This window comes from Aythya marila (genome assembly GCF_965140915.1).
Source record: "Aythya marila genome assembly, chromosome: 22".
Taxonomy (NCBI): domain Eukaryota; kingdom Metazoa; phylum Chordata; class Aves; order Anseriformes; family Anatidae; genus Aythya; species Aythya marila.
Window position 1 is genome coordinate 3,654,279 of NC_139063.1, and position 18,454 is coordinate 3,672,732.

At 61.5% G+C, this 18,454-nt stretch overlaps 1 protein-coding gene across 1 annotated transcript; it reads left to right on the forward strand.

Moving 5' to 3' along the window:
* Positions 1-3,157: 3,157 nt before the first annotated feature.
* LIN28A (lin-28 homolog A) lies at positions 3,158-14,722 on the forward strand (the record flags this gene model as incomplete). The annotated part of the gene is made up of 4 exons (XM_082777464.1): positions 3,158-3,188; positions 3,965-4,143; positions 13,220-13,404; positions 14,509-14,722. 4 exons carry the CDS (start codon positions 3,158-3,160, stop codon positions 14,720-14,722), a joined length of 609 nt encoding a protein of 202 aa, XP_082633590.1.
* Positions 14,723-18,454: the final 3,732 nt, after the last annotated feature.

Here is an 18,454-nt window from a genome sequence, read left to right on the forward strand (position 1 = left end):
GTCCTGCCATCAGCCCGGGGGGGGCTGGTGCACGGTGCTGGGTTTTTTTCGGAAGGATTTGGTTTGGAGAAAAGCGAGCGCTGATGCCTCACTGCGTCCTTCCCCCAAGAGCTGGTCCCGAACCTCTGCCCACCTCCTGCTGGGTCTGCCCTGGGATGTCCCTGATGTGGCCCATCCCCAGGCCGTGCTGGCACCTGGGTGTCCCCTCCAGGGACAGAAGGGACAGGGACATTTCTCAGGGCTGCTCTGCACATCTTGGCCCCAGCCCGGAGAAACATCACGGACACATCGGGCTGGAGGTGCCCCTCATCCCCTGGGCAGGCTGGGGCAGCTCGGGGGCTTTTCCTTTGTGTCCTCCAGGTGCGATGGGACAGAATTTGGGAGCAAAACGCGTGGGCAGGCGGCTGTCCCCTCCCCACATCCCCACATCCCCACATCCCGCTGGCGTGGACGGAGAGGGGCTGGAAGGAGAGGTGAGCGGGGAGGAAAGGAGAGGTGGAAAAGTCTCCCCCAGATCTTTTTTCGTTTTTCCTTCTTTGTTCCTTCTTTATTTTTTTCCTTCTTTTATTCTCTCTTTACTTTTTCCTTCTTTTATTCTCTCTTTATTTTTTCCTTCTTTATTCCCTCTTTACTTTTTCCTTCTTCTTTTCCTTTCCTTTTTTTTTTTTTTTTTTTTCTTTTTTCTTTTTTTCTCCTTTCTCTCCTTACACCCCCAGCCAAATTATCCCCCGTGCCGAGAAGGGAAAGGAGGCAGAAGGGACAGGAGCTGCGGCCGGCCAGGAGAGGGTGCCAGACGCTGCCCGGCGCCCCCGGCCCGGTCCCGGCTGGGGGGGGGACACCCGGCTTTGGTCGCTACCTGCTGAAAGCTCCCGGCACCTTTTCTCGCTGGGCTGGGATTTAGAGGGGTCTTTAGGGCCCCCCCAAAGTGGTGTCCCCCTTCCCCGTGCGCTCGTGGGTCCCCCCCCCGTGAATCCTCGCTTGGATTTCGGTGGGGAGCCGGGGATGGGAGTGGAAATGGGGAGCACCCAAACTGGGCTGGGAGGGAGAGCGGGGATGGGTGCAGGACGTGGTCACCTCTGAGGGCAGGCGGAGAGGGCTTTGGGGGGATGGCCAGTCCGTCCCCAGTATGGCAAGCTGGTCATACTGGGAGAGGGAGCACCCCGATGGGCTCTGCTCTGCACAGGGACAGCTCTGCCCCAGGCCTGGCCACGTCCACCCGAAGGCTCAGCTGCCCTCGGGTGCAGGAGGAAAACCAGCCTCCTCCTCCTCCTCCTCCTCCTCCTCCTCTTCTTCCTCCTCCGTCCCCCAAAGCCACCGGTGGGAGCCCGGGGGGGTTGGTTGGCTTCATGGGGATGGGGGAATGGGGGGCTACTGGGGGTGGTGGGGGGAGGAGGAGGAGGAGGAGAGGAGAAGAAAAAAGAAGAGGAGGAGGAGTGGGAGGAAATAGAAGAGGAGGAAGAAGAGAAAAAGGAGGAGGATGATGATGAGGAGGGAGAGGAGGAGAGGGAGGATGAAGAAGAGGAAGAAGAGGAGGGGGAGGAGGAGGAAGAAGAGGGGGTAGAAGAAGAGGAGGAAGAGGATGTGAAGAAAGGAGGAAGGAGAAGATGAAGAGGAGGAGGAGGAAGAGTGTGGGGAGGAAGAAGAGGATGGAGGAAGAAGAAGATGAAGGGGAAGGAGGGAGAAGACGATGATAATGAAGAGGAGGAGGAAGGGGAGGAAGATGACGAAGAGAAGGAGGAAGAAAAAGATGATGAAGAGGAGGAAGAAGATGAAGAGCAGGAGAAGGGGGACGAAGAAGAGGAGGAGGAGGAGGAGGAAGAGGAGGAGGCGGAGGAAGGCTGCGGCGCAGCACCCTGGACAGGCGCCGTTCAGCACCGCGGCCAGCTCCGGCTCCGGCTCCAGCGCCGCTGCCGGCGCCCCCCACGCGGGGCTCCCCCACGCGAGATTTCACCGGGGGGGGGGCTCAAGGGGGTTTGCCCCCTCCCCTCCTCGCTGCGACCCCCCCCAGGACCCCCTCCCCGCTGCCCACCTCCCCTCGGAGCCTCCCCCCGGCTCCGCGACCCCACTCGGGACCGAACCCCGCGTGGGGGTGGGTGACGGGGGGGGCGCGGAGCGGGGTCGAGGCGGCTCCTGGGGCTCTCCAGGAGGCTCGGGAGGGGGCACAAGGAGTTGGGGCACAAACAGCCGGACACGGGGGGGGGGGGTCGGGGAGGGGGTGACCCCCACGCAGGGCTCGCACCACGCGGGGGGGGGCGCTGTGCCCCTGCCGGGAGGGGAGAGGAGGCTGCGGGCAGCGGCCGGAAATGGAGGCTGGGGGGGGGCCGCGGGCATTCGCCCTTTGTCCCGGCCTCCGCCCCCCCCCCCGGCCTCAACCCCACTCCCCGGGGCTCCGGGGCAAGCGGCCTCCCCCTCACCCCCCCACCCCACCCCACCCACCCACCCCGGACACGCGTGGGTGGAGGGGGCGCAAGGTTGAGGTGGGGGTGTCCTGGAAAAACCCCATTGCTGCCCCCCCCCCAGCCCTAAAAACCCCTCCGGGGGGCTCAGCCCCGTGCCCGCTCCCCCCCACGCGTGTTTTTACCCCCCCCAAGTGGGGTCCGGGGGTCCTGCCCCCCAAATGGGTCACATCACCCCCCCCTTTGACAGGTGGCCTCGCCCCTAAATAGGATGGGGGGGGGTCCTCAACCCCCCCACCCCACACCCCTAAGTTCCCAAATCCCTCCCGGAATGTGTCGCTATTACCGGGGGGTTAATTAGGAAATTAGGATCACGTGGGGGCGGGCTGGACCAGCGGGGCCCGGCGCCCCCCAGCCCCGCGGGTGGGTCCCGGGGGGGGGGCGGGGGCCGCTATTGTCTGCGAGAATTTGGGAGCCTTTGAAAAAAAAACCCTCCCGCTCCCTCCCACCCCTATTGTTGGAGTGAAGATGGAGTCAAACCTCTCCCGGCTCCCTCCTGTCGGGGTCTAAGCCGGGCTTTTTTTTTTTTTTTTTTTTGGGTTGTGTTTTTTTTTTTTTTCTTTTTTTTTCTCCTTTTTTTTCTTTTTTTTTTTTTTTTTTTTTTTTGGCTGGGCCGCTACCCTCAAAGCTGGCCGAGGAGGAGGAGGAGGAGGGAGGAGGCGGTAACAGCCACAACTCGGAATTTGCAAGCCAGGGTCGGGATGGGGTCTGTTTCCAACCAGCAGTTTGCAGGTTAAGTTATATTATTGTCGCAGCCCTTCCTCGCCTCCGCGATTATTAATAACGGCGACAGAGCCCGGCCGGGGAGGGGGGGGTGAAGGGGGTGGGCGAGGGACCCCCCCCCCCAAACCCGACCCGCTGAGCCCCGCTCGACCCCGGCGGCCAAGCGGGGCTGAGCGTGGCCACGCTCCCGCTGCAGAGCTTTGGGGATTTGGGGGATTTTGGGGGATTTTTAGAAAGATTTTTGCCACCCCCCCAGCCCCAGGATGAGCTCGGGGCTGGAGGGGGGTGGGGGGGGTCAGCTGGGAGCAGGGGTGCAGCGGGGTGAAAGACTTTCCCCGGCGTGGCTCGCCGGGCTGGGGGGCGAGCTGGTGTTTCGGGGGAATTTTTCCCACTTTTGCATGGTTTGGGTTTATTTTTAATTAGTTTTTTCGTTTTGGCTTTTTAATTTTTTTTTTCCTTGTTTTGTTTTTTTTTTTAAAACATTTTTGAGAGGGGGCTGGATTTTGGGCTCCCACACCGCTCACGCCGGCAGCGGCTCCCTTTGCTTCCCCCGGCACCCGGCGCGGTCCCGCACACACGTGGAGGCTGAGCCAGTCGCTGCATTTGGGGGAAAGGAGCTGTATCATATTTTTTTTATTATTTTTTTTGCCTTTTCCAGCCTGCGGGATCCAACCTGGGGCTCTTGCTGCTCTTTCCCTGGGTGGCTGCGGGGCCTGGGCGGCGTTTGGGGGCACCCAGCGCTCCCCCAGCCCCGGCTCAGGTGCTCGGTGTGGGTCTCTCCCCAGGTGCGAAGCCGGGTGAGGAGACGACCGGAGACTCTCCCAAGGCCGAAAACGAGTCCCAACCTCTGCACGGCTCCGGCATCTGCAAGTGGTTCAACGTCCGCATGGGTTTCGGCTTCCTCTCCATGACCGCCAAGGGCGGCGCGACGCTGGACTCGCCCGTCGACGTCTTCGTGCACCAGGTACGTGGCGGCGAGCCCGGCCCCTGCGTGGGACCCTGGGGTGGGGAGCAAAAGGGGTGCAGCCCCAACACCCCGCCGGGGGGATGCTGTGTAGGATTGAGCCTCCCCGTGCTGCCCGAAAAGGGATTTTTGTTGCTATCCCCAATTTTAGGGAGGTGTCCCCGGGGAGCCGGGGTGCCCCCGGGCTCGTTTCCCCAGGGAGAGGAGGGCAGCGAAGGGCAGGCACAGCCCCGTGCCCCCCGCAGCCCCCGGCCCTCTCCGGGGACCGGCCCCGTAAGCTGATCCCGGAGCGATTTCATTTTCTCATCATGGTTCACTGGGGAGCTCGCTGGAGCTCGGAGAGGGGCCGGGGGAGCAGGTGCCCGCCCGAATGAAAAGGGGGTGCACGGGAGGTGCTGGGGCAGGGCTGCTGCTCACCCCATGGGGGGAAAGGGGAAAGAGCTGCCTTTCGCCCGGCTGTGGGGTCCTGGGACCCCTGAGCCAGGCAGGGATGCTGGATGGGGCTCTCCCCAGCTCATCCTTGGATGGAGGGGGGGGAATTATCTCCCTGCGGGCCCCCAGGATGCTGTCCCTGGGAACCGGAGAACCAAACCTGGCTGCAACGCAGTGATCCACACTCGGTCTCTGTGCTGCTTTTTTGGGGACAAAAGTCCTGCCCGAAACGTGCCCTGCTGCCTGGCAGCGGGCTGGGGCTGTGCCTGGTCCTGCTGGGGCCGGCACAAAGCCATTTAGGGGCACATCCACGGCCCTGTGGGTCCTGTAGGGTAGCGGCGGGCTCGTGTCCGGATTTAACCCGCGCACCTTGCCGAGCGGGGAAGCCCCGCGCGTATCCCGTTGGTGATCCTGCAGCGAGGGAAATCGCAGTTTTGGGGCTGTGGCTGCTCCAAGCTGCCTCGCTGGAGGGGGACGGAGCTGCTGTGTGTGGGGGGATCCTGATATAGGGGCTGGGGAAATGGGCTTGGAGCTGGTGCCTGAACTGGGGCCATGGGGCAACGCTGGGAAGGGGTTATGGGGCTCAACGCCTGCGTGCTTGGAAATGGGGCTGGGTGCTGAGTGTGCCCTGCACCAGGTCCCTGCTCTGATGGGGAAAACCCCAGCCAGTGGGGCTGGGAAGCAGTGGGAGTGTAGAAAATGTGGTGTTTTGGGAGCAAACTGGTGTGTTTTTGTGCGTACGGACGGGGATGGGGGCAGCGCGGTGGTGCCTTGAACGCCGGCTCCGGGGAGCCCCTGGAAGAGCCGGCTCCAGTGCCCGGTGCTGACAACGGGCACAAATCCCACAAAAGCGGGGTCCATCCTGCAGGCTGCTGGGCAGCCCAGGTGTGGGGCTGAGCTCCGGGGCTGTTCCTCGTCCCAGCAGGGCTCGTCCTGGGATTTGGGGTCTCCAAGGGGCTCCCAGCCGTGCCCAGGCAAGCAGAGGAACAAGGGAGAACCAAATCCCTCTTCCTTCGGCAGCAGCATGGTGAAGCTGCCTTTGTAGGAGCCAAATCCCCCCCAAAAAAACAAACAACCAGATTTGGGGGTGAGGGCTCCAAAATCAGCAGGGGAAAGCTGAGCCGAGCACCGGGTGCTCCCCAGGGGCAGCAAATGGGTCTTTGCATGTCAATGCGGTGCAGCGGGACCGTGCGGGTGGGGGCGAGCCTCCCTCCGCTCTCCCCGGGTTTTATTGCCCCCAGACAGTCTGGTTTCCTGATTGCTCTCACTCTCGTTCCTGTAGGAAAGGAGAGAATTAGCCGGGTGGCTCTGCCGCAGATCCCGGGGAGAGGGGAGACCTCCCGGCGTCCCGTTTGCCAGGAGCCCCGCGCGGGGTTTGGGGCATTTGGGAAACGCGGCGAGCACGGGGCATGGGGTGATTTTGGGTAGGGGAGAGGCAAGGCACTGCCTGAGGATGGTGTGTGGGTCCCACCCGGGATGTTCGTGACACCGTGGGCTTTGCATCCCATGGGACTGAGGCGGGTTGGGGCTGGGGTAGTGCCCTGAGCCCCCTCTGATTCCCACCCCGATTCCCCCCCGATTCCCACCCCGCTCGCTCTCAGCACAAGGTCGCTGATCCCATGAAGCGAAGCTGTGGGGTCGCCCCGACCCCTCCTCGGCACCTGGGGAGAGGGACCAGAGGTGGCTCCGCGCCCCGGGGAGGGGGTCAGGACCCAAAGGGCAAAAGCCAGACCCCGGCCCCAGCGGGGGATGCTCGGGGTGCTGTGCCCGGCACCGTGCGAGGTGCCCCAAAGCGGCCACTGGGGTTTAGCACCCAGAGCCCCCCCCTCCTGCTCCCCGATAACCCCCGCTCCTTCCCCTCTTCATTTACATATGTGAATGATGACCCACAGGAAGTAATTGTGGGAGAAAGAAGGGAATTGGCCTCTTTAGATCTATTAAATCACTTTATTACAGGAACCAGGTCTGAATGGCCCTTCTCCGCGGGGAGCGCGTCTCCATCTCTCTCCCCCTTTATCTGATCACAAAGAGATTAAAATCTCTGCAGGACAGGAGACTAACAGGGCTCCTCCAGGGCTGCCTTTCCCTCTCATTGTGAGCTAAAAATGAGGCATTTGGGTTAAAATGCCTCCCCTGGACACTGGAGATGGATTCATTTGGGGGCTGTGGGGAGATGAAGCCCGGAGGAGCGGAGCAGAGCAGGTCGTCCCGGGGATGCCGAGGGCTGAGCGGTGCCCGTGATGGGCTGGGGGTCACCAGGTGGCAGAAATCCAGCTGGTGTTGGTGAAGACCCCAAATTTGCAGGGTTTTCCCCAGGGATGTGGGACGGGCTCACGCTGCTGCTCCGGGCATCGCTTAGGGGAGAGCCGGGCTGCTGGGGAAGGCAAACCTGGAAAAAGGAAGAAGGGGAAATGTGTGTGCCCCTTTCCAACATCCCCAAGGCTCGATGCCTGCTGGCTGGAGCAGCAGAGAGAGCTCAACCCATCCCCAAAATTGGTCCCATAGCCCTGGCAGAGAGAGGAGGGGATGGGGCTGCCCAGCCCATGGGGACCTCGCTGCTCCTGGAGCAGCCTCACCCTGTCCCTGCATCCCGGCTCCGCGTCTCAGCGCGTTTCTCCAACCCAACAGGTCTAAATCCTTGCTAAAAGTGATGGAATTGGGGCTTTTTGCTCTATGATTTTCGGCAAGGAGAGCTGCTGGCTGCAGCTGGGACCTGGGGGTCCACAGGGATTTTTGTTTTCTGGCATCTCGGTGCCACGGTCCCGCGTGTCCGTGGGGGGACACATCCAGGACGTGTCCCTCCTGCCCTGCATGTATGGGGCCAGCTGGCTGCGTGCCGGCACGGGGAGGGGGCTCCTGGCCCCGGGAACCCTGCAGAGGGGGGCAGAGGGGTGCAGAGGGGCTCTGACCCCACACGGCTGCACAGGGGATGGGTTGGAGAGGGATGAGGGCTGCTGCCGTGTCCCCAAGCATGGCCGGGAGGTGATGAGATGAGAAATTTTAACAAAAACACATGTTTGGAGGCAGCTCCATCCCTGAGCGAGCGCAGAGGTGGGGGGCACACGGGGCATTTCTCCCCCAGGAGCGGGCTCCTGCCTAAGTCAGTGCATCGGGGCGGCGATGCCCGTGGGGTTGGTGTGAAAAATCCCATTTTTTCCCACTCGGGTGCGTGGTGCTCCTGCCTCCGCGTGGGGCTGGGCTCCCCCCGGCCGTGGGTGGGCGTCCCGGGGTGCCGGCGTGGGTGGCTGCGGGAGCAGGGGGGGGATTTACCGAGTCCCCTCGGGAAGGGCTCCCCGGGGGGGCAGCGATGCACTTTGGCCTCTCCGCTTTCAGGGGGGGAGGGGAGGCGAGAGCAATGGCTTGATTTAATTCATTTTTATTTTAATTTTTATTTATTTTATTTCAATAACCGCTGGGTACAATCGCGGAGCGTCCTGGGAAGGGGAATTCCTGGGAACGCGGTGCCCGATGGCGAGCGGTGAAAGAGAGCGGCTTTATTCCTGCCCTGAAACTCCCTCAAGTTGCACACAAAAAAAGCCTCCTGTCTCTGTCTAAAGATTAACTGATGGCTGCAGGCACATCCCTTCCCCCATCCCCAGCTCTCTCGAGCCCCCAGGGTGACGGGCAGGGAGAGAAAACACCCTTAAATGGTCTCCGAGATAAAATGGCCCAAATGAATGGGATTTCTCCCATTCTCTAAGGCACTGGCGCGGAGCTGGGGAGGGTCAGGATGGAGCCGGGGTCTTCGCCAGCCCCTTCCCCTGCTGCTCCAAGCTCTGTTTTTTTCCTTTTCCCCGTTTATTTGCTCCTAAAAATAACCAGGACAAAGCTGACCCCGCCGAAGGAAGGGGTGCTGCCGCTCCTGGACGTGTCCCCGCTTTAATACGGGAGTATGAAATTAAGATGCAGCAGCTGATCCTAATTAGCTGGTGCTGGTGCTGGCCCCCTCGCAGCACCAGGTGCTTGCCTGGGAAGCATGCAAGGGTTTGGCAACCTGCGGGCAGGTAAAAACCCAACGGAGAGAGCTGAGGGGGTGGATTTAGGGCAGGCAACGGATGTCTTAGACCCCCAGTGGGTGATTTTTTTTTCCCCCCCCAGAATTAATCTGGTGTTTAATTTTGCTTGTTTACGGTGGAAAATTAAGGGAATGTGTGGCTATTTTGGCAGGAACGTGGCTTTGTTTTGGTTTTACTTGAATTAGAAAAAAATATATATATCTTTGAGGGATTTGCTCCGGATTGCAGGAGGGAGAGCCTGGAAAATCCCCAGTAGGGTTTCGGTGAAATCCCCTGGGCTCCCTGTGGTGGGGTCCTGCTGGCATCTCCCCCTGCACCACCACCTCCTGCCAGGCTGAGCATCTGCCCCGAGGTTTGCACCGAGGGCTGGGCAGCAGGAGATGATTCCTGCTCCGATTCCTGCGTGTGAGCCCCAAAACAGCCTCAGTAGGGTCGCTGAGCTCCGTCCAGCAGCGCTGGGAAAGGGCAATTTGGGAAGGGCGAAGGGCTTTGCTCAGGGGATGGATCCTGCCTGGGCTGTGGATGCGGACCACGTTCCCTGGTGCCCCGCTGGCAGAGCCCAGCCTGGCCACAACGTGCCCAAAACTGCTCCCAGGCTGGGCTGAGGCAGCCCCATCCCATTGGGGCCATCGAGCCGATGGAGCTGGGCAGGAATTGATGCCGTGCCAGCCCAAACTGGGCAAGCGTTAGCCCAAACTGGGCGAGCGGGGGCCCTCTGCATGCCCTCTTGTTCCTGGGATAGGAGCGAGGAAGGGGCTGCTCTGTGCTGAGCCTGAGCCCCGTGGGACTTGGGGCTGCGTTGAGCCCGACCCTAAAACAGGCACCGAGATGGGTGCAGCCTGTAGGGTGCGGTGCCCCCGCTGCGGGATCCAGGCTCCGTGTGCTGGATACCAGGAGGTCTTTCCTGAAGGAGAGGGGGAAACTGAGGCACGGGCTGCCCAAAACCCCACAGCCAGCTCAGAGCACAGCCCGGCCATCCCCTGGCACCGCTCGGTGCCGCGCTCGCCGTCCCGGAGCCGCTCTGAAGGCATCACCCCAAACCCAGCTCCTTTTCCCAGAGATTTGAGTTGAAAGCGTGGCGATTCCCCCGCGCAGATAAGGGCGAGGTGCAGCGGCCGCAGCCGCCCGAGGCCCCTCCGGACACAAAGATGGTTTGATTGAGTGGCCGGGGCCGGCTGGAATAAACGTCCCCTTGTGTCGCGCTGGGGCGGCCGCGGGGACAATGGTGACCCCGGGGCCGGCCGAGCCCCTCCAGCACCCAGCGGGGTTGGGGAGGGGGGCAAAAAGCGGAGCTTTTTTGGGGTTGGGGTGCTCCAGCCCCAAGGGGAAGCGGTGTTAATGATGGGGCTGCCACCGGGGGGGTGGTGGGAGGGGAGGGAGAGGAGGGAGGAAGGTGCCCACGTGCAGGTGGGGAGGGGGAGTGGGTGAAGTTGGGGTCTGCGGGGGTGTGCTGGGGCGGTGGGCAGCGCTCGGCCGCTCACGTGCTGGGTCTTTGTCTGTGGGAAATGCCAGCGGGGTGCGGGATGGGTGGGGAGGGGGTGAAGGGCCCGTGGGGGGGGGCTGTGGGGTCACTCAGCACCACAGGGAGCTGGGTCAGGCAGTGCCGGTGCCGCTGCTGCTTCTCGGCCCTCCGGTTAACTCTGGGCCCTAATGATGACAAGCGAGATCCCCGTGAAATATGCCTTAAAACACGGTTTTATTGTCAATGCTTTGTAAGCAAGAACACTGGGTCGTCCTACACCCCCTGCCCCCAAACCATCTCCCCGAGACCAACCCGTGGGGTGCGGGACCCGGCGCTGCTGCGGGCATGGGGGCTCAGAGGAGCTTGGCGGGGGCAACCACGGCGCAGCACTGGGGCTTCCAGCCCCCGTGGCCAGCGATGGGGGTCAGTGGGGCCGCGTCCATGCCGGCCACCCTTCCTCCCCCCGCCGTGGCCTGGAACTCCTGGAATTTGGCCGGCGTGAGCTCGGCCGCCGCCGGCCCTTTGTTCTCGCTGGCCGGCCCCGGTGGCTCCCAGCCCAAGCCCTCCCCTGCGCTCCCCCTCGCCAGCATCCCCGGCTCGCTCCGAGCCCCCCCCCCCTTCCCCTCTTTATTTTTTGGGGAGGGTGTGTGTGTGTGTGTGTGTGTGTGTGTGTGTGTGTGTGTGGAGGCCTGGGAAGGCTCCCGCTTTGTGTGTGGTGTGGGCCGGGGGGCTCTGGGCCCCTTCCTTTCAGATGCAGGAGGTATGCAGCTAATTCAATGGGCTGCAGTTTGATTACCTATCTGATAACAGAGGAATGCCAGCAATGTGTGTGTTTTGGGAAGGGGGCAGGGGGATGCGCAGGGACCACCAGCCACTCGCAGCTCACTTCAAAAGGCCGCGGCGGGGGGAGAGCTGGGGCGCCCCGGTCGCTGCCCCCCTTCTTCCCCGGGGAGAGGGCGTTTCCTTTGGCCTTTTGGCGGAGGGGGCCGGGGGCCGAGGAGGCGGTTGTCATCCTCGCCCGCTGCTGGAAAATAAATCGCTTCCCCATCATGTTGCGGCAGCTTCTGCCCCGGCCCTCCTCCTCCTCCTCCTCCTCCTCCTCTTCGGTCCCTCCAAAGCGGGGCGATGGCAGGGAGTGGGGTGGGTGCTTGGTGTGGGAGGGGTGAGGAGCAGGATCCCAGCACCCAGGGGTGCAGCAGCCCCCAGGGAATGGTGCCAGGGTCCCCCCTTGCTGTGGCTCAGCTTTGTCCCGGTGCACGGGGCCAAGCGCCTGCGAGTTTTCATCGCTGGCAGTGTAAACACAGCTGGGCTGGGGCCGTGGCTGTAAACACCCCACTGGAGGCTGCCTCGTGTCGGAGCTGGTGCTGGGGAGGCGCTCAGCATCCTCCCGATGATGCTCAGCATCCTCCTGGTGATTTGGGGCACCATGGGGGCCAGGCTGGGACTGGGGAGTGGTGCGTGTCCCAGTGTGTCCTCATCAGGGACCCCGTAGGTTAAATTTTGGCTGTTTTGGCAGTGGAAGGAAGCAGAGGTTTCTGGTGAGCTGTCCCAGGGTGTCCTGGCCCACCCCAGCCCCATGGGCTCTGTCCCGGATGGAGCCAGCCTCCGGGACCAGTGTGGGGAAACCCCCCCAAGAGGTTTGGGAAAGGAAAAGGGGGAAGGAGGAGCAGCTTCTCAAGCTCTGCTGCGCTTTCACTTGCACGTGCCCACAGATGCTCGCGCATCCTCCACGATCCCACCAGAAAAAACCATCCTGAAACCCCAACGGCTCCATCTCCTCCTTCCCTGCTGTCCTGTGGGGTGTCCCCACGCGGGTCCCGGGCATTTTTTGCAGGGTGAAGAGGAGGAGGAGGAGGGAGAGAGGGAAGGCGGCGGGGCTGGGATGGGCAGCGTGTCCGCAGAGGATCCCTGCGGGAAGCACGGGGGGGGCCACGTGATGGGAACGGGGCAGCCCATGAATGGGAGATGCTCCATTCATAAAAGCAGCGTCCCCAGCTTCACGCAGCCGCGCAGGCGTCGGGCTCTGCCGGGAATCCCAGCCCGGCCAAGCTGGAGCTGCTCCTCCCTCCGCCAGCAAATCCCCCTTAACTCTTTGCTCTCGTTAAGGCTCCGCTAACGAAGCTGAGCCAAACCTCCGCTCCGACGGCCGCCCGGGATCAAGCGGGAGGGCAGGGGGTGCTGAATGCATCGCCCGGCCCAGCTCCCCGTGAAGGTGTCCTGAAATGGACAGGGCTTGGGGAAAGCAGAGAGGATTTTTCCATCCTCTCACAGCCCGTGTCTCTCCAAACTCGTTTGTTTTCAGTGCGCTGACCCCCAGGGCCGGGAGATGCCCCCGGTGGTGCTGAGCCGGGGCCAAATGGCTGCTTAATTGCTTTTAAAGGGCTGGAGCCGCAGGGAGCTGCTGCATTTGGGGTCACCCTCCAGCCCGGCAGCTTTTGAAGGATGCTCAGGCAAAAGCGGCGCAGAGCTGGGGTGAGCTAAGGCCAGGGGAGACTCCGATTTTTGGTAGCAGCCCTGGCACATCACGGTGGGCAACTGCAGCCTTTGGGCCCTGGAGAAAAGCTCCTTATTGTTCCGGGAAGGGAGCAGGGACGGACCAGCAGATGCCGCCCTGAGGGCCCCAATTCCTACCCCCGTGTTGCATCCTCTGTGGTTCAGCCACGATTTGGGGCAAAACCTCCTGGACTTGGTGCGGGCATATGTGCAGGGGGCTCGGGCCGTGTCCCCCTGGTTCTGCCTCTCCGTGGGGAGGCGAGAAGGGCTGCACGTGCAAAGCCTCCAGGTCCTTTTGTCTTTTTAAAAGGAAGTTTTGCAGCTCCGCACGAGCATCCCCAGCCCGTGGCATCGGGAGCTTGCAATGGGCAGTGCAGGATGGGGGGGGAAATGGGGCTGCAGCACGGACAGACAGTGTTTTGCAGCACACCCCGCTGAAATTAGGGTCAGAGCTGGCTCTGCTGGCCCTATTTTGTTGAGCAATGAGCCCAGCTTGGCTGCGTGCCTCAGCCCCGCATCAACCAGCAGATGAAGGTGCACGATTGAGCTCAGTCCCTGGTGCCTGCACCACAGGGGGCATCAGCAGCCCTGGTGCTGTGGGGTGGGGCTTGGGGTGTGCCGGGGATTGGGGTGCCCTGGCTTGGTGCTGATCCCTGTCCTCTCCTGCCCCCAGAGCAAGCTCCACATGGAGGGCTTCCGCAGCCTGAAGGAGGGCGAAGCTGTCGAGTTCACCTTCAAGAAGTCATCCAAAGGTTTGGAGTCCATCCGGGTGACCGGCCCGGGGGGCGTCTTCTGCATCGGCAGCGAGAGGAGACCCAAGGGCAAGAGCCTCCAGAAACGCAGATCGAAAGGAGATCGGTAAGGGGCGGCCGGGGCCTGATCCGGGGCTGCTTCAGAGCCCTGCGGGTGCCAGGAGGTGCCTGGAGCCGGGCTATGTGCTCAGCGTCCCCCTCATGTCCCCGTTGTCCCCAGGAGGCTGCCCCATGCTTGGGTGTGAGCCGGGCCGGGGCGGCCCCATCCTGCCTGCTTCGGGCAGGCGAGCGGAGCCGGGGGGCAGCAGGGCACGGGGTAGGCAGCAGCCCCTTCCTCTGGGACAGCGGCTTCCTCCTGCGCTTAATGAGCGGCAGATGCAGCTTGGTGGGGAAAGGGCAGAGAAGCCGAGGGGAGAGGGCAGAGGTCGGGGACACCCCGGGCTGATGCTCCCCTTGTGCGCGGGAGCTGCGGCCGGCCGAGCCGGGCAGGGGTAATTTTCCCAAAGAGAAACCCTTCCCTGGGGGAAGGATGTGGCCGGACGTCCCGGCAGCGTCTCCCACGGTGAGGATCGAGGCCCCGGGGCGAGGTCCAGTGATGCTGCCCTCTTCTTTGGGCTGTTTGCCCAAAGTTTGGGTTTTCCAGGTGGCTGGGAAGGAACTGGGGAGGAGAAGCGAGGAGCAAATGGTCGTGGCCATCCTAAAATGATGCAGGATGAGGAATGGGCACGAGGCAGCTCCCGCTCCTCACCTTGCTCCTGCATGAAGGGGGCACCTGGGGGTGCGTGCTAGAATGGCACAGCTTCGGACAAGCCGCTGTCGGGGCTGTCCCCATGCTGGTGGCCACGGTCCCTGTATCTGTCCTCCCAGTTGGGGCCTCCGGCTGTGTGACTGCTTGTTCCTGCTGTTCTAAATGCTGGTGGCTTGCACCGTGCAGGCTGGCGGCAACCCAAAAAGCAGGATCTGTAGACACAGGATCCGTAACCGCGGTCATGATGGAGAGGTGTGTGCCCCCAGTGTCCCCGTTTTTGTCCCCACACACTCATTTTTGGCACGTGGGTTTGCTGCCATCTCCTGGGTACCAGCAGCACCACTGGGCCAGCTCCAAACCCACCGGGGGAGCAAACCTGGGGCCACCACCTCCCTCGGGGCGGCGGCGACCCCCTCTCTCCTTTTTGTTTCTCCCCCTCGAATCTCTCTCCTCCCCTCGCAGATGCTACAACTGCGGCGGGCTGGACCACCACGCCAAAGAGTGCAAGCTCCCGCCGCAGCCCAAGAAATGCCACTTCTGCCAGAGCATCAGCCACATGGTCGCCAACTGCCCGGCGAAAGCGCAGCAGTCCCCCAGCTCGCAGGGAAAGCCTGCCTACTTCCGAGAGGAGGAGGACATGCACAGCTCGCCCCTGCTCCCCGAAACCCGGGAATGATGGCAGGAGGCGGCGGGGGCTACCACCGGGACGGAGAGGCTTTGGCAAGGCAACGGGCGGCCACGGGGGCCGGGAGGAGGGAGCGGGGAGGGGAGGTGGCAGCCCCTTTTCCTCCCCGCAGCCCGCTTTTAATTGGGGTGGCTCCAAAAATGGGGGGGGGAGCGCTCGGCGCACCTCTTGCAGGGAAAAAGGAACAGGTTTGATTCGTCTTTATTCTCCACGAAGCCAGGCAGGAGGGTCTCCGGGGAGGAGGAGCAGAGAGGCAGCATCTCAGGGAGGCTCTCGCGGCTCCCTGCTCCCCCTGCCCCATGCCCGGAGGAGGGAGGGATGAGGGCGGCAGAGCTGGGGGACACCCACGGGCCGGCCCCGCGGCTCCCCCAGCTCCTCGCTCGCAGGTCTCCCCGCTTCCAAACCCCGGAGCTGGGCAGCGGGAAGGCTGCGAGGGCTGCAAGGGCTTAAGCCAGCTGCCGGGGTTTTGCTGGTGGTGTTTCCCTCGGGGAAACGCAACCCAGCCGGGGCTCCCGCACGTCGGCTCTTCCACGTGGAGCAAACCCACGCAGGGCAGAAATGCTCCTCCTGCCCGTGCCGTGTGCCACAAACCGATGGCCCCTGGGCTCAGCCTGCCCAGGGACAGAGGGAAAAGGGGACCAGGGTGTCAGCGGCTGCCCTCGTCCCTCCCCGCCGCCCCCCGGCCTTGCCTTTATTTATTGGCCCCGGTGACAATGAATTTTATAATTTTATTCTCCCGGAGCCGGCCGCCCCCCGCCCGTGCTGAAGCCAACGCCAAGTGAAAGCTGCACTAGGATGTGCGTGGATGACGTATCTTTGGGTTTGTTTGTCGTCTTTGTTTTAGTTTTTTTTTTTTTTTTTTAATATAAATATTCTGGTTTTTGTATTTTTGTATATTTTAATCTTTAAGAAAAAGAAAAAGGAAAAAAAAAAAAAAAGAGAGAGAGAGAGAGAAAGGACCTAATTCCTGCAACTTATTCTCAGGTATTCGAGCAATCTCAGGGATAAAATGCCTCTGTAGCCCCGTGCTGGACAGAGAGGAGGGTTTTTTCTAACAGCACAAAGATGTGACAAAGTTTGTATTGGAAGCGTAGATCTACCTCACTGGATGTTCGCTAGGTGGACTCGACGTGTTGTTGAGCTTTTTGGTTGTGGTTTTTTTTTTTTTTGTATGTTTGGGTTTTGTTTTCTTTTTAACTGTATTTTAATAGTCTCTTTCCCTTCCCTGCTGGACTGAGGAGGAATTTGGGGTCTGTCGATCTGTGCGCAGGGATGGAGAAGCCAGGCAGTGCAGGGGCAGGGAGCAGCTGCTAGAGCCCGTGTTGGCTCCCCAACTCCAGATTTTCTCCCAGCCTGGTGGCTTTTGAGGACTGTCCTCCACTTCCCTCTCCTGTTTACATCCCCCTCCCTGCCATCCCGATGGGAACGCTCCTGTCTGCCCCGTGCCAGAGTCCCCCTTGTCACCCGCAGGCTGGGACGTCACACAGGCTCCCGGTATGCTGGTGACATGGGGCTGGGGACCAGAAAGCCAGGGTGGGGGTCCCAGGGCAATGTGGAGAGAGCTGACAGCAGCCAGGGAGGGTGTTGAGAGACCGAGCGTTGTCCTGACTCCCTGCCCTCGCTCGTCCTCAAACTGGGACCCGCTGGGACAAGGGACCCGGTGCCAAGTTCTGGCACAGGAGGTGCAACGGCTCCATCTGCTCCCTTCCTGGCTTCCCCCAAATGTTGGCTTGTGATGGTTGGGGAAGCTCTGGATCCCTGCTTTCGGGCCATTGACACTCCACTCCAAAACACCGGGGCTGGCCGGAGCCTTCCCAGGGAGGGCGTCTCGCTGTGCTGGCATCTCAGGATGTGAGCACGGTTCCCACTGTTCTTTAGGTAGCGATAGGTTTAGGTGTGGAGCAGGGCTGGACCAGGTGGAGAGCATCTCCTCCAACCTCGCCAGCAGGAATCACCACGGGGACTTGCTGAGGCTGCCGGAGCCTGGCGTTCCCTCTGAAGCTTTGCTCAGCCCCAAATCCACCCCCTGCTCCGAGGCTTGCGGGGATGGAGAGCGGCTCCCAGCTGAGCCTGCCCTGCTCCAGTAGTTCCTATGGTGAGGTGGTGGTGGTCTCTTCTTGGGAGGGTGGGGGAAGGACCTCGAGTTCTCAACTAGCGATGGGACCTAGACAAAGCCACTTCAGGGAAACCGCTTTTGTCTGAACGGGGTGAATGCAATAGAGCGCACCAGGCTGCGCGTCTAACCCTGGGCTTCGGTCCCACTGTGGGGGCTGCTGGCCCTCCCGCGGCACCTTGGTGGTGCCAGGGAAACGGCTGCCCCCAGGTCTCATATCTGTCTTGAAGAATCGTGTAGGACCTTTCCCCCTCGCCCCCCAAGTTTAATGGTTTTGGTGATTTTTCTGCTAGATGCCTAGTACGTGTAAATATCTCTGTAAATCTTTCCACTTTCTCTCAGTATTCATGATTATTGTTTACAAAAGTAACAAGAAAAAAAATGAAAAAAAAAATGAAAAAAAAAGAAAAAATAGCCAAAGCATCTAATAGGTTTTGGACCAGGGAGACAGGATCTTCTCTGTGTACTCTGCCTTGCCACTCTGTGTGGGGATTTGACTTCTGTAGCCATCCCTGTCCTAGGCTAAAGCAAATAGCGAACGGCTTAGAGAATCACTCAGGTTTTCCCCAGGGCCACTGTGGCCCCGGGACCCCAGAACACAGGGATTTTTATCTGTAGAGGGAAGCCACGCTGGAGAAGACGGGATCAATTTGCATCTTCTCCTTGCGTTTGCCCATTGTGGGTTCTTCCCGTGTCTTGACAATAATGAAATAAATTGCTGCATCATCACCCACCCTGCCCATGCTCGGCTCGCAGGCGCTGGGCACTATGCATTAGGGGACGGCGGATCGCGGGCGGAGGAGGCTGCACACTCAGGGTCCTGCTGTAACGGGGCATTTGAATGTATGGGGAGAAATGTCCCTCCCGAGGTGGCGGCGGTGTCTCCCCCGGTGTTAAAAAGCCTTTGAGTCGCAAGATTGTCTACGAGGAGACGGAAGAATGTAACTCCATGTTTACTGCTAGCAACCAAAGCTTGTTTGTGTCAAACTCTTTGAATTTGTATGAAGTGGGAGGGAGGGAGGGATGAGGGGGGAAGGCTGCGTGCGGCTCGCCCCGGCCGCGCTTTCTGAGGAGGTTTCCTGCTGGAGTCCCTGCAGCGAGAGCCGCAGCTCCTGTCGCTGCAGGGTTTTTTTCCCCCCTTCCCTCCTTTCATTTGTGTTTTTAATTTTTTTAATTACCATCTATGTGAAATGTGTTTTTTTTTTTTTCTGGAAAAAAAATAAATAAAATAAATGAAAGACCACGGGCAATGGCTGCTGTGTGCGGTTCCTCCTTCCTCCCCTCACTGAGGGGCTGTGGGGTTTGAGGTTCTCAGCCCCGAAAAGGGGGCTGGAGGGGGGGGGCACCAGATTTTGGGGGTGAAAACCGAACCCCAAGGACCCTTACACTCCCCAGGGCCGGCCTGAAGCCTCCCCACGCCCACCCTGCCCCTGCCGGGCTCCCCTCACGGCCGCCCCCCTCCCCTCATGGCGGCCCCCATCATGGCCGCCTCCCCTCCCCCCTCCTTCTTCCCCCCCCCGTCAGCCGTGAGCACCCCGCGCGCATGCGCGCCGGCCTCCCCCTCCCCGCGCACGCGCTTCCCGCCCCTGGGCGCGGGCGGGTGACGTAAG